We start from the raw sequence: 13,959 nt of genomic DNA, 5'->3' as shown, positions 1-13,959 counted from the left end.
ATTTCCAGGAATCAGAGAAAAAACTGAACACAAACTGATCTTGTGAAATGGTGTAATGTGTCACACCAGCTCTTATGTCATACAGTGTGTGTATATTATGATACCCTGTGTTAAGAGTGTTTTTGCGTAATTAAAAAAAAAAAAAAGTTTAAAAAAAAAAAAAAAATTAAAAATTAAAAAAAAAAAAAAAAAACATACTACAAAATAAAAACAAAAATCAAATTAAAAATTAAAAATAAATTTAAAAAATGTAAAAAAATAAAATAAAATTAATTGAAATAATTAAAAAAATTAAATAAAATAAATTTACAAAATTAAAAAAATCAAAATTTTAAAAATAATTTTTAAAAAATTAAGAAATTAAAAAATAAAATAAAATAAAAAAAATAAAATAAATATTTTTTTAATTAAAAATTAAAAAAGAAAAGAAAAAATGCAAAAATAATAAAAAAAAACAACTTTACAATAAAAAATGAAATTAAAAATTAAAAATTAAAATTGAAATTAAAAAAAAATTTAAATAAAAATATTAAATGAAATAAAAATAAAAAATAAATTAAATAAAAAAATGTAAAAAAATAATTTTAAAAAAATTAAAAACTTAATTAAATTAAATTAAAAATTAAAAATACATTTTGCAAATTTAAAAAAAATTATAAATTTAAAAAAATTAAATTAAATTGAAAAATGTAAAAAAAAAAAAAAAAAAAAAAAAAAAAAAAAATAATAATAATAATAAATTAATTAAAAAACTAAAACTTTCAAAGTAAAAAAATAAAATTAAAAATAAATAAAAATAAATAAATAAATAAATAAATAAATGCAGGTGTTTTTGTGTGTGCTGTGTGGGTGCTCATGTTCATGCAGTGACTGTTGCCTCGGCCTTGTGTGCACATGTGCAGAGTGAGGAGGAAAAGAACCCAGACGTCTGTTGGGTTCATAGGTTTTCTTCTCGCAGTCTAAGCTGTGGCTGTGACAGCAGCTTGTGTTCCTGACCGCTTATGCTTCCTCCTCTAATAACGCCTGAATCCAGTGGAAAAAAATAAGATAAATAACATTAAATAAAATAAACAAATAAGAAACTAAATAATAAAGAAAAAAAAAAAAAGGCAACACGGTGGTGCAGTGGTTAGCACTCATGCCTCACAGCAAGAAGGTCCTGGGTTCGATTCCAACACCAGTTGACGGGGGGTGGGATCCTTTCTGTGTGGAGTTTGCATGTTCTCCTCGTGTCTGCGTGGGTTCTCTCCGGGTACTCCGGCTTCCTCCCACCATCCAAAAACATGCACCAATAGGTTAACTGGTTAATCTAAACTGCCCATAGGTGTGAATGTGAGAGTGATTGTTTGTCTCTATATGTTCAGCCCTGTGATGAACTGGCAACTTGTCCAGAGTGTACCCCGCCTTCGCCCCTATGTAGCTGGGATAGGCTCCAAGCGACCCCCATGACCCTAGTGAGGATAAAGCAGGTTCAGAAAATGAATGAATGAATGAATGAATAAAGAAAAAATAAGATAAATAACATTAAATAAATGTAATAAGTAAATAAATAATAAAAATAAATAATAAAGAAAAAATAAAGAAAAATAAGATAAATAACATTAAATGAAATTAATAAATAAGTAATAAGTAAATAAATAAAAATAAATAAATAATAAAGAAAACACTATAGAGAAAATAAGATAAATAACATTAAATAAATTTAATAAATAAGTAAATAATAAGAGAATAAACAATAAAGAAAAAGTAAGATAAATAACATTAAATAAAACTAATAAATGAGTAAAAAAATATGAAAAATAAATAATAAAGAAAAATATAAAGAAAAAATAAAATAAGCAACATAAAAAAACTAATAAATAAGCAGATAAATTAGAAAAAGAAAAAATAAAGAAAAAAATAATAAATAATATTAAATAAAATAAATAACCAAAAGTCAGTAAATAATGACACATATCAGTCGTCCAACTCTGAGTGACCGTGGACAGAATGGGAGGTGTTGACAGAAGGATCCCAGGTGTCGTGGACGGACTTCCCTGAGCCTTTGAGCAGGTGCTGTCTTCATCCTCCTGGTCAGTCCCAGGACGTTCCTCAGCCATGAGCTCATGGACTGGAAATAGACGGGACACAGCTGAGGAGTATAAAAGGACCAGACCCAGACCACAGAGGACTGAGAAAGACCAGGACCCAGACCAGGACTTCAGCAGGAGGACCCAGTGAGACCCCCTATCTGAAACAGACCAGGACCCAGACCAGGACTCCAGCAGGAGGACCCAGTGAGACCCCCTATCTGAAACAGACCAGGACCCAGACCAGGACTTCAGCAGGAGGACCCAGTGAGACCCCCTATCTGAAACAGACCAGGACCCAGACCAGGACTCCAGCAGGAGGACCCAGTGAGACCCCCTATCTGAAACAGACCAGGACCCAGACCAGGACTTCAGCAGGAGGACCCAGTGAGACCCCCTATCTGAAACAGACCAGGACCCAGACCAGGACTCCAGCAGGAGGACCCAGTGAGGACTCTGACCGGTCCAGCCTCTGAGGAAGTGCACTGGTGTTGAGTTGCGGTCCATCTGTGTCCTCCTGGTTTTGACATGGCCTCCTTGACCGGCCTGCTGGACGACGTCCCTCCCTTCTTCAGCCCTGGACGTGTCCTTTGGCCTTCGCAGCGCGGCGCCCTGTCCTCGCTGCAGCAGGAGTTCTTCAACAGGAGGCTGAACCTGGCAGAAGGCCTCCTGAGGGAGATCCAGCACGAAGCCCACCTACTGCCACTCATGTCCTCCACCTTAGCAAGGTAAGACCAGGGACCGACTATGGAGGGTCTGTAACCCTTAAAGACCCAAATGTCCACCTTTAACCCTTACAGACCCAAACGTCCACCTTTAACCCTTACAGACCCAAACGTCCACCTTTAACCCTTAAAGACCCAAACGTCCACCTTTAACCCTTACAGACCCAAACGTCCACCTTTAACCCTTAAAGACCCAAACGTCCACCTTTAACCCTTAAAGACCCAAACGTCCACCTTTAACCCTTACAGACCCAAACGTCCACCTTTAACCCTTACAGACCCAAACGTCCACCTTTAACCCTTAAAGACCCAAACGTCCACCTTTAACCCTTAAAGACCCAAACGTCCTCCTTTAACCCTTACAGACCCAAACGTCCACCTTTAACCCTTAAAGACCCAAACGTCCACCTTTAACCCTTAAAGACCCAAATGTCCACCTTTAACCCTTAAAGACCCAAACATCCACCTTTAACCCTTAAAGACCCAAATGTCCACCTTTAACCCTTAAAGACCCAAATGTCCACCTTTAACCCTTAAAGACCCAAACGTCCACCTTTAACCCTTACAGACCCAAACGTCCTCCTTTAACCCTTAAAGACCCAAACGTCCACCTTTAACCCTTAAAGACCCAAACGTCCACCTTTAACCCTTAAAGACCCAAACGTCCACCTTTAACCCTTAAAGACCCAAATGTCCACCTTTAACCCTTAAAGACCCAAACGTCCACCTTTAACCCTTAAAGACCCAAACGTCCACCTTTAACCCTTACAGACCCAAACGTCCACCTTTAACCCTTACAGACCCAAACGTCCACCTTTAACCCTTAAAGACTCAAACCAGATAGAAGATTATTATTTTTTTGCTAAAATTAATTTGTTTTTGATCATGTAATAGTTTGCTATACTATGTTGCAAATAAACATTAATGTTAGAGGACATTTAGTCTGTATAATGTCTATTATTGTGGACAGAGGCAGTAAATCCAGGTGTAGATTACTGCACAGAGGGTCAGGATCTGTCCAGTCAGTCCAGCTGGGATTTACAAGGAGGACAATTAATACTGAACAAATAAGAACTGAAACTATGAATTATGACAGAGCTGCAGCATCTGAAACTGACCACAGTGAACATTTGACACACAAACAGAACCACAGATGAACAGAACCACAGATGAACAGAACCACAGATGAACAGAACCACAGATGAACAGAACCACAGATAAATAGAACCACAGTGCTGCAGTTTCACAACAACAGTTTGTTTTTTATGGATTGGGTTTGGCTCTGTCAACTCAACACTGATTTAGATTAGGAAGGTTTTTATTTATTTTGTATCAATTACTAGAAATTTCAGGCGACCCCACATGGGGTCCCGATCCCAAGGTTGAAAACCACTGGTCTATACAGACTGCCCCCATGTGTGGTTTGGAGAACATTGCCTTTAGAACCCTTTGGAAAGTGAGTTCAACCATGTGTCCACATGTGGACGTCTTGCATGAAAGGGTTAATATTATAACCTTTGAATCCACTGAGTTTTCCTGAACATCTAAATGAAGTCCAGAAAAGTCAGCATAGGAAAATACACCATTTACAGAGAAACATGTCAAATACAGGCGATACATTTAGTAATCACTTAAGGAAGGTTCAATGAAGACAGAAATTCATTTGGGAACTGACACAGAATTAGCGTTGGGTCTGTATGGGTTAAAAAGTGTTTTTCTGGAGGGTCCTGTCAAAGACAGCAGCAGCAGAAGTTCCAGACTGTCCAGTTCTCATCCAAACATCCACACTCAAACATCCACAGAACACAGAAGAACAGGCAGTTCTGTTCAGTCTGGACCAATCAGAGGACAGCACACGTTTAGGGAGGGGCCAGCCGTACTCCATTACTATTTTAAAACACATAAAGATCCAAAAGGAAATAACACTTTACTGTTTCATTTCATGTTAAGAACAGGAAAATCTGACACATCTGTAGAGATTCAAACTAAGTCTAAAGTGAAATACAGATATTTACCTGAAACTGAAGTGAAATTTAAACTCATATGAAACGAGTAGTTCACTGATGAAAGCACCATGATAGATAGATAGATAGATAGATAGATAGATAGATAGATAGATAGATAGATAGATAGATAGACAGACAGATAGAACCTGTGACAAAGGCATAGAGCTACTTCTAATCCTGATGCTGATCTTCACCATAAAAAAAATAAAAAACTGCAAAAAACGGTATTATTCCAGCAGCACGGGCGCCAAAAACATACTGTTAAATAAGGGAAAATAACCATCTCATAAAAATACAGTAATTTTCCATAATTAAAATATAGTTTTTTGCCCAAACTTAACAAGAGATTTTGCGCTTTTTTATTTTTACTTTTAAATGTTTAATAAAGAATATTTACATGTATTAAAACAATCCAATTCCCTATAAATATATATAAATAATTTTCAGTGAGACTCCGTTGTCCAATCCACTGATAAAAACTGTATTTGGACAGTTTATCAGTGCTTATACATGTTATACATTCACAAAAATACATTTATTCAACAGTTTTGTTGTGAAACCTCCTGTAATTACACAAGATATTTGTCAATTAACAAACAAGTCTGGTTCAACTGACAGAACTAATACTTCTGTTACTGTTAATTTTATCTCGTTTTATTTCTTTTTTTTTTTTTTTTACTGTATTAAACTTTAAATTAACAGTTTAATCTCATAAATAGAAAAGAAATATTTGTGAAATTATGATACATTTGCAAATGTATTTTAACTGTGCTTTTCAGTGAAAAAAGAAAAAAAAATGTATTTAAAAAAATGTAAATTTTTTTGGTTATTCACAGTTAGAGTTTTTTCGTGTTCTTTTCCATTTGACATGTAAAATCAGTCTGTTTTTGTCATTTCATTGATATTTTCCTGGATCTTAAAAATACGGGAAAAATCTGTCAAATAAACAGTGAAAATTCTGTTAAATTGCAGGTTTTTTTTACAGTGTTGATTCTGATTCTGATCCTGATTCTGATACTAATCCTAATCCTGACCCTGGTTCTGGTTCTTTTCCAGGCTGACCAATGCGGAGCAGCAGAGAGACGCTTCCAGCATGGAGCAGCAGAACCAGGTCCAGCAGGTGTCCGAGAACAACCGTGACCTCCTGGTGACCCTTGACGCCCGTGGATACGCCCCCGGTGACATCACTGTCAAACTGGAGGGCCGCAGCGTGGCGGTGGTGGCCATGAAACAGGCGTCTGCAGACCAGTCCCACACCACCTCCTCCTGCTCCTCCTCTGCTGCCTTCAGCTCCTCAGCCTCCTCACACGTGGGCTTCGTCCAGAAGATCGATCTGCCCGCCCACCTGGACCTGTCCGGCCTGTCCTGTTCCCTGATGGACGACGGACAGCTTCGAATCCACGCCCCCGTGGCCAAACAGCCAATCAGTGAAGAGCGCCAAGTGCCCATTCGGTTCAGGACATCGCTGGAGTTCCCCATCACCCAGGACAAGATGGAGGACGCAGACTAACGCCCACATCACACCTTCAGTGACCTACAGTGACCTTCACTGATCTTCAGTGACCTTCGGTGACTGACACTGAAACTCTCTTTACTGAATGAGGCGCCATGTTTTGATGCTCATTCACTTACACTTAAAGACTGTGATGAGTTAAGTTTACAGGACTAAATATGATTATTTATTTTATAAAGATTTGAAATTTGTAAAAACTTTTTGAAATAAAAAATATTTCATTAAAAATAGTGTATTTTCTACATGCGGGGGGGGGGGGGGGGCGTTAATGCCTCACAGCAGAGGTGTGAATGGCCCTAATTCACATTTAAATGTCACTGGTGCCTGCCATGTCTGACCTCACAAACAGCCATTGGATGTTTTTGTTTTTTTTATATCAACCCATTGGATGTTACCACAGACATTTCAAAGGACAGCTCACATGTGATTGGTCAGTATCAGTCATCTGTGCAGCATTATAATATGCCCCACCCAGGGCCAGATTAACACTTCATTGTATCCTGGGCAACAATATTCAAGGGCCCCATCATCACAACCCCAGGATCCCTATAATCTGGCAAAATACAGAATAAGTTCCAGGAACATATGTAAATATACCCCATACTTCAATATCTAACTATCATCAAATGCATTTTGATGTACAAATGTGTAAATGCTCGTAGAACTACAAGTGCACCACTATAGCCTCTTGTCAAGGCCACTCACTTGCATATGATGATATGAAAACAAAACACCTTAGCATCAGTATAATCTAAAATTGATCCACTACATTAGAAAGAGAGGGAAGTGTCCTCCATTTTCACAAAAAATAAATAAGAAACCATTTCCAAAGTATCCAGTATATATTTAAGAACACTTTTTGCCAACACAAATGTATTGAATCGTCAGAAAAAGCCCACAGACAAAACACAAACATAATCTGATAGACTCAGATATGAATTTGAACTCTTTCCCTCCAGAGCATTTTCCAGTGAGTTGGTAGCCAGTTCCAGCCTTTTTGGTCATTTTCACTAATCTTTGGAGGCTCACTGAAAATGTTGTGTTAGGAGTATGTGAACACTGAATACATCAAAAGAAAGAACAGAACTTCAACTTTTAAACACAAAAAACAATTTTATTCTATCTTCATTCGTTCGTGAGATATGAATATTTGAATATTGGTCATTTTCAGGAAAAAAATGAATTTTGAGCAAAAAACTGAGAAAATTGAATTTTTTCGAAGACATTGATTTTCAAGATAAAATTGATTTCCTATTTACATTTTTGACTCTTTCTTCTTTACCAACAATAACACTGTATTCCAAATCACAAAATAAAATAATTATAACAACAATAATAATAACAAACAGCTCTAAGATATCCCATCATTCCACAAAATATTAGAGGAATCCACACCAAACTTTAGACCAAACACCTTCTAAAGCACCAGGTTCCTTCTAAACTTTACACATTTACATACATCATTTATAAGTAACAACATATTAGTTTAGCTTTTTGATATAAACACTTCAATATTCCTCATTTTCAAGAAAAAAAGAAACAAATGCACTAAATACTGTAGATTTCTGGCCTTTCCTTGGCTGCACCAGGTCCTCCTGTTGGACCAGGTCCTCTTGTTGGACCAGGTCCTCCTGTTGGACCAGCTGCTGTGTTTGATCTGTAAATAATTATATGGACATCTAGTTATTTATCTTTGCATGAATTTATGTATTTATTTATTTATTTCCTACTAAAGCCAAATCAAACAGTGTCTTACCTCTGTCCCTGCTGACATTACGGAGCTGAACCACATCTGTGTCTTCAGTCTGAATCTGAACTCACTCTAACAGATGAACACTAGCTGTCCTTTGTCTGTCCCATGTCTGTGTCTGTCTTCTCCTTGAATGTCCTCTATAAATGTCTCTTCTCTCTTCCTCCTGTCTGTCATTTTTTCTGTGTCGCTCCGTGATCCCCCCCCCCCCCCCCCCCCCCATCTCCGTGTCGGACCTGAGCCGATCCGTGTTTCCCGTGTTCCATGTCCGTCTCCCTCACCTTCTATTTCTCCGTTCCTGTCTCTAATGGTTCTTCTGTAGCTCCATCACATATTGAACTGTCAGACTCTGTCTCCATGATCATCTTTAAGGCTTTTGAAACTGCGCGCGGTTCCTGCACAGTCTGCATTTCCTCATTCAGTGACTGACGCTGGATGTGTTGCCATGGGATACGGAGACTCCAGTGCAAAAACGTTAAACCCGGTCCTTCATTTTTCCAAAAAAAACTGCTTAAGTGTTTGTTTTTGGACTAAGGAAAGTATTTCACATGATCCGCAACACCTCCAACTATAGCATGAAAGTGAAAACACGGACTGACGGAAAATCTCGTCATTGGCGAAGAAAGAGTTAAACAGAAATCCACTTGTCACCTCAGAATTCAACAAGAGAGTTAAAGAAAGTGCAATGTAAACATCGTTTTGATTCGCGTACGTATGTCGCATAGTTCTTGACGTCTCACATCCCGCTCAGTGCACACACGTTGTTTTGCGTCACAGCTGATTTGCTTTTTGGACTGACCAATGAGGAGAGGGTCTCAGCTCACGGTCACAGACAACAGGAGCAGGGTTTCTGTGCAGTGCAGTAGCTCCGGACAGCGGACAGTTTCATTTATAAGCAAAAGATAACCAGATATTTTCGTTATGCCTGAGCTACCCAGGGCCCTTCAGACATTGCGGGCCCCTGGGCAATTGCCCAGTTGCCCATATGGTTAATACGGGCTTGGCCCCACCCATTAAAATTATTATTATTATTATTGTTTTTATTATTCAGGCATTTATTGATTGATTGATTGATTGTTTGTTGCAGGGTAATAATTCTCCTACTGAAAACATCACCACCAACATCAGTTCAGAAAGAACCCCACTGCCAAGATCATGTTAAAAATAAAGCTTTAATCAAATGCAGAATGCAAAAAGCACACTTACATATTTAAGAAAACAGTGCCAACACTTTCAAATGAAAACAAACTTTTAGACTAAATCCAAATGAGCCCATTTTCCAGTCCAAACTAACAGAATGTCCACAGTCAGTTCAGTCACATGTGCTGTCCTCACAACATGTGAGTGTGCAGCTCCAGCCACAAACCAAACTAAACCACAGTCCAAACAAGGCTTTCTGTTCTCAGCTGGAGCTTCTCCTGTACTGGACTTTTTCTGGAACGTTTGTGGAACTGCAACATATAAAATCCATCCAACTCTACTGACTCACAGACAGTTCTTATTAATTCCACTGCACATGGAATGAACTCACATCGCTAGCTTGAATAGCATCAACGTTAGCTTCAGTACACGTTCACAGAACAGTTTCAATCAACAACATCTAGAACTTAAGATTGTTTTCAGATATATACACTTACAAAGACGAACATTTTCCAAGGCACACAGTAGTAGAGAACACTTAGCGAACATGAGTTTTTCTGAACTTTAACTGCAGAGAAAAGAAGGAACGGAAATATACGGCAAAGATCATCTCTAGTAAAAGAGCCCTCACTCTGTATACAACCTTAGTGCACAGAGAACACAAAGATCCTTAAGGAGAAGACATCTCACTCCTATCAATTCTGAAGCCAACTGCATTTGAACAGATTTTAACAGATTTATTTATCTATTATTAACTTATTGTAACTTATGAAAGTAATTTATACAACTGATGAAATAAGTTTGATCTGTGACCTAAAGAACACATCAGGTAAGTGTTGGTGCCAGCTTCTCTGAGGGTGGTCCAGTCCAGTCTTCTGTGGTGGTAGAACATGTGTTGGTTCTGCTGTAGTGTCTGTGGTGGTAGAACATGTGTTGGTTCTGCTGTAGTGTGTGTGGTGGTAGAACATGTGTTGGTTCTGCTGTAGTGTCTGTGGTGGTAGAACATATGTTGGTTCTGCTGTAGTGTGTGTGGTGGTAGAACATGTGTTGGTTCTGCTGTAGTGTCTGTGGTGGTAGAACATGTGTTGGTTCTGCTGTAGTGTGTGTGGTGGTAGAACATGTGTTGGTTCTGCTGTAGTGTCTGTGGTGGTAGAACATGTGTTGGTTCTGCTGTAGTGTGTGTGGTGGTAGAACATGTGTTGGTTCTGCTGTAGTGTGTGTGGTGGTAGAACATGTGTTGGTTCTGCTGTAGTGTGTGTGGTGGTAGAACATGTGTTGGTTCTGCTGTAGTGTGTGTGGTGGTAGAACATGTGTTGGTTCTGCTGTAGTGTGTGTGGTGGTAGAACATGTGTTGGTTCTGCTGTAGTGTCTGTGGTGGTAGAACATGTGTGGGTCAGGATCAGAATTAGCTCTATGTCTATGTCACAGGATCTATCTATCTATCTATCTATCTATCTATCTATCTATCTATCTATCTATCTATCTATCTATCTATCTATCTATCTATCTATCTATCTATCTATCTATCTATCTAGTTATTTATTCTCTTTTTTCTTCTCTCTCTTCTTCTCTTTCTCTCTTTTCTCTCTTCTTGCTCTTTTTTCTTCTCTCTCTTCTTCTCTTTCTCTCTTTTCTCTCTTCTTCTTGCTCTAGTACAGTTGCTGTATTTGTAGAATGTATTGTCTGTATTTTCGTTCTTTTCTGTTTTTGGATGAAGTCGTTCAGTCGGAGCAGACTTTTCTCCATCTGTCCTGTTGAACTCTTTTCTTCCAGTTTATTAGGACTTTGTCATCATAGTGATGTTTGTTGTGTTGGTCGTTTGTCCAAGTCAACAGATGGAAATGAGCTTCTCTGCTAAATCTGGTGCATGCATCTTGTTCTTTGGAACTAATTCCAGTACACACTGTCCTGGAACTGAATAAATACATACATACAAATGCACTGAATGCAACTTGTGCAACAGGAAACAGGTAATGGAAAAAAAAAACCTATTTTTTCCGCTCTCATGAGGTGGTTTTTGAGATGTTTTGACATAGAAGTATGGCACAAAAGTGTCATGGAAACACATTTAGTGCATTTAGTGCACTGTCCTATGCAACAATATAATATAAAGAATAAATGTGTAAAGGGTCCCTGTCAACCAAGGGATTACAAAACATTTGTAAAAAGAAAAATACTCTACAAACAATTTATTAAACTACGGACAGAGGAATCAAAGAAGAAATATAAAGTATACAAGAATAAGCTGACCACCATGTTAAGATCTACTAAGAAATTATACTACACTAAACTATTAAATGAAAATAAGAGTAATACTAAAGTGGTATGGGGTATATTAAACAGCATTATGAAAGATGGTGTAAAAAAGAATACATATCCAGATTATTTCATTGATAGAACTGGTGACAATTATAATATGAATGCTGTAGTGAATAATTTCAACAAGTTTTTTGTTAACATTGGCCCAGATTTGGCAGCAAAAATACCAGATATTGGATCCGATAAACAAAATGAACCACTTATACAAAGGAACCCAAACACAGTCTTTCTCTGTGCTGTGACTGAGTCTGAGGTCTTAACCACTGTTAATAAATTTAAAAATAAAACCTCTACAGATTGTTATGACTTAGACATGATCTTTGTCAAAAAAGTATTAATTAGTATTTTGAAACCACTAACATATATTTGTAACCTGTCATTTCAAACTGGTGCATTCCCAAACAAACTGAAAATTGCAAAAATAAAACCTTTATATAAAAATGGGAACAATCACATCTTCACAAACTACACACCTTTCTCTCTGCTCCCACAATTTTCAAAAATTCTGGAAAAATTATTTAATAATCGGCTAGACAACTTTTTAAGCAAATATGACATAATAAATGGAAGTCAGTATGGATTTAGAGCAAAGAGATCAACATCAATGGCAATAGTGGAAGCAGTGGAAGAGATTACAAATGCTTTGGATAATAAAAAATATGCAGCTGGAATATTTATTGACTTAAAGAAAGCCTTTGACACTTAATCACTCAATTTTAATCCATAAACTGGAAAGGTAAGGCATTAGGGGAGTGGCCTTGAATTGGCTCAAAAGCTATTTGACGGGGAGACAGCAGTATGTGAGGATGGGGGAGTATACATCTGGATATCTGGACATTGCTTGTGGAGTCCCCCAAGGTTTAATATTGGGGCCCAAATTGTTTATTTTATATATAAACGATATATTCAATGTATCTAAAGCTTTAAAATTAATATTATTTGCAGATGATACCAATATATTCTATTCTAGTGATAATTATAATGAACTGGTGGATATGATAAATAATGAATTAACCAAAATAAAATTATGGATGGACATGAATAAATTATTGCTAAATGTAAACAAGACTAAGGCATTGTTGTTTGGTAAATACAAAAAAAAAAAAAAAAAAAAAAAAAAAAAAAAACCTTCAGAATTACACATATGAATAGATCTGTCAGAAACAGTGTCAGAACACACATTTTTTTAGGTATAATTATTGACAATAAATTAATCTGGAAATCACACATCAGATTCATCCAAACCAAAGTATCCAAAAGCCTTTCCATCATTAACAAAGTGAAACACGTCCTGGATTATAAGGCACTCTATATATTGTATTGTCTGGTCCTGCCATACCTAACCCACTGCACAGAATTATGGGATAATAACTGTAAAACTACTGTACACCCTCTCTTCATATTACAAAAACGTGCAGTCAGAGTCTTACATAAAGTCGGCTGTTTAGATCACACTCATTTATTATTCTGGCAGTCAAAACTATTAAAACTCTATGATTTGGTACATTTTTACACAGCTCAACTTCTATATAAAGCCAATAAAAATCAACTACCAGCCAACATACAAAAACTATTTGCCCATGGGGGGGAGGGGGGTGTATAACCTGAGGGGATGTGGGAATTTCAAAGTCCCAGCAGTCAGGACCACCAGGAACAGTTTGTGTATCAGTGTGTTGGGTCGGGCTTTGGAATGGGTTGGGGGTAGACCTCCAGCAGTGTCTAAAAATTTAGAAATTCAAAAAAATGTACAAAGAAATGTTGTTTTCACAATATCTGGCTCAAGGAAGGGTGTGATCATTATTTGGACTGTCAGGTTGTTCTATTGTATGGTGTGTGTGTATAAATATAGGGGTGCAGACGTGTGTTGGTGTACAACTGTAGACATAAACTGGTGTGGATGTGGATGTGTGTACAGGTTTGTAGGGGTGTGTTTATAGATAATCACAATCTTATGTTGTATATCAAGTGATTCAGCACTAACAGTCTGAGGACTGGAATCAGGGGCAGGACAGGATAAGCAGTTGTTTCTTCATACTCCCTTCCAGACACAACATTTGTTCTTTTTTTCCCCCTATTATTAGATTTTTTTTTTTTTTTAATTTGTGTATTGTTTATTATTATTGTTTATTACTATTTTTTGTTTTTGTTTTTCTTCCATATGTTTTGTATTACGTCTGTCTGAAATAAACTAAACTAAATTTTCACACATCTGTTCCAACACCGTGGAGGTTTGGCATGAAACTCAGTGCTTCCATCTTCCTTAAACCAGTGTCTTGCTAGAACTATACAGAATTTTACACTGTAAAAAAAAAAAAACTTAAAAAAAACGGTAATATTCTGGCAGCAGGGGTGCCAAAAAAAATACTGTTAAATAATGGAAAATAACCATCTGATAAAAATATGGTTATTTTCCATAATTCAAATACAGTTTTTTGCC

The 13,959-nt window shown here is 37.1% G+C and overlaps 1 protein-coding gene across 1 annotated transcript; it reads left to right on the top strand.

Annotated features, from left to right (window-relative positions):
• Nucleotides 1-2,184: 2,184 nt before the first annotated feature.
• On the top strand, nt 2,185-6,535 carry hspb9 (heat shock protein, alpha-crystallin-related, 9). The gene is made up of 2 exons (XM_030140383.1): nt 2,185-2,797; nt 5,857-6,535. The coding sequence occupies exons 1-2, from the start codon at nt 2,598-2,600 to the stop codon at nt 6,308-6,310; spliced, it is 654 nt and encodes a 217-aa protein (XP_029996243.1). The 5' UTR covers nt 2,185-2,597; the 3' UTR covers nt 6,311-6,535.
• Nucleotides 6,536-13,959: the final 7,424 nt, after the last annotated feature.

Source organism: Sphaeramia orbicularis, chromosome 8 (assembly GCF_902148855.1).
Source record: "Sphaeramia orbicularis chromosome 8, fSphaOr1.1, whole genome shotgun sequence".
Classification (NCBI taxonomy): Eukaryota; Metazoa; Chordata; class Actinopteri; order Kurtiformes; family Apogonidae; genus Sphaeramia; species Sphaeramia orbicularis.
This window is presented reverse-complemented; position numbering and strand designations above follow the sequence as displayed.

Bases quoted from the DNA above. Each gene is read 5' to 3' on its own strand.
- hspb9 (XM_030140383.1), top strand. From the start codon at position 2,598: ATGGCCTCCTTGACCGGCCTGCTGGACGACGTCCCTCCCTTCTTCAGC. The intron at 2,798-5,856 runs GTAAGACCAGGG...GTTCTTTTCCAG, and splicing joins ATGTCCTCCACCTTAGCAAG to GCTGACCAATGCGGAGCAGC.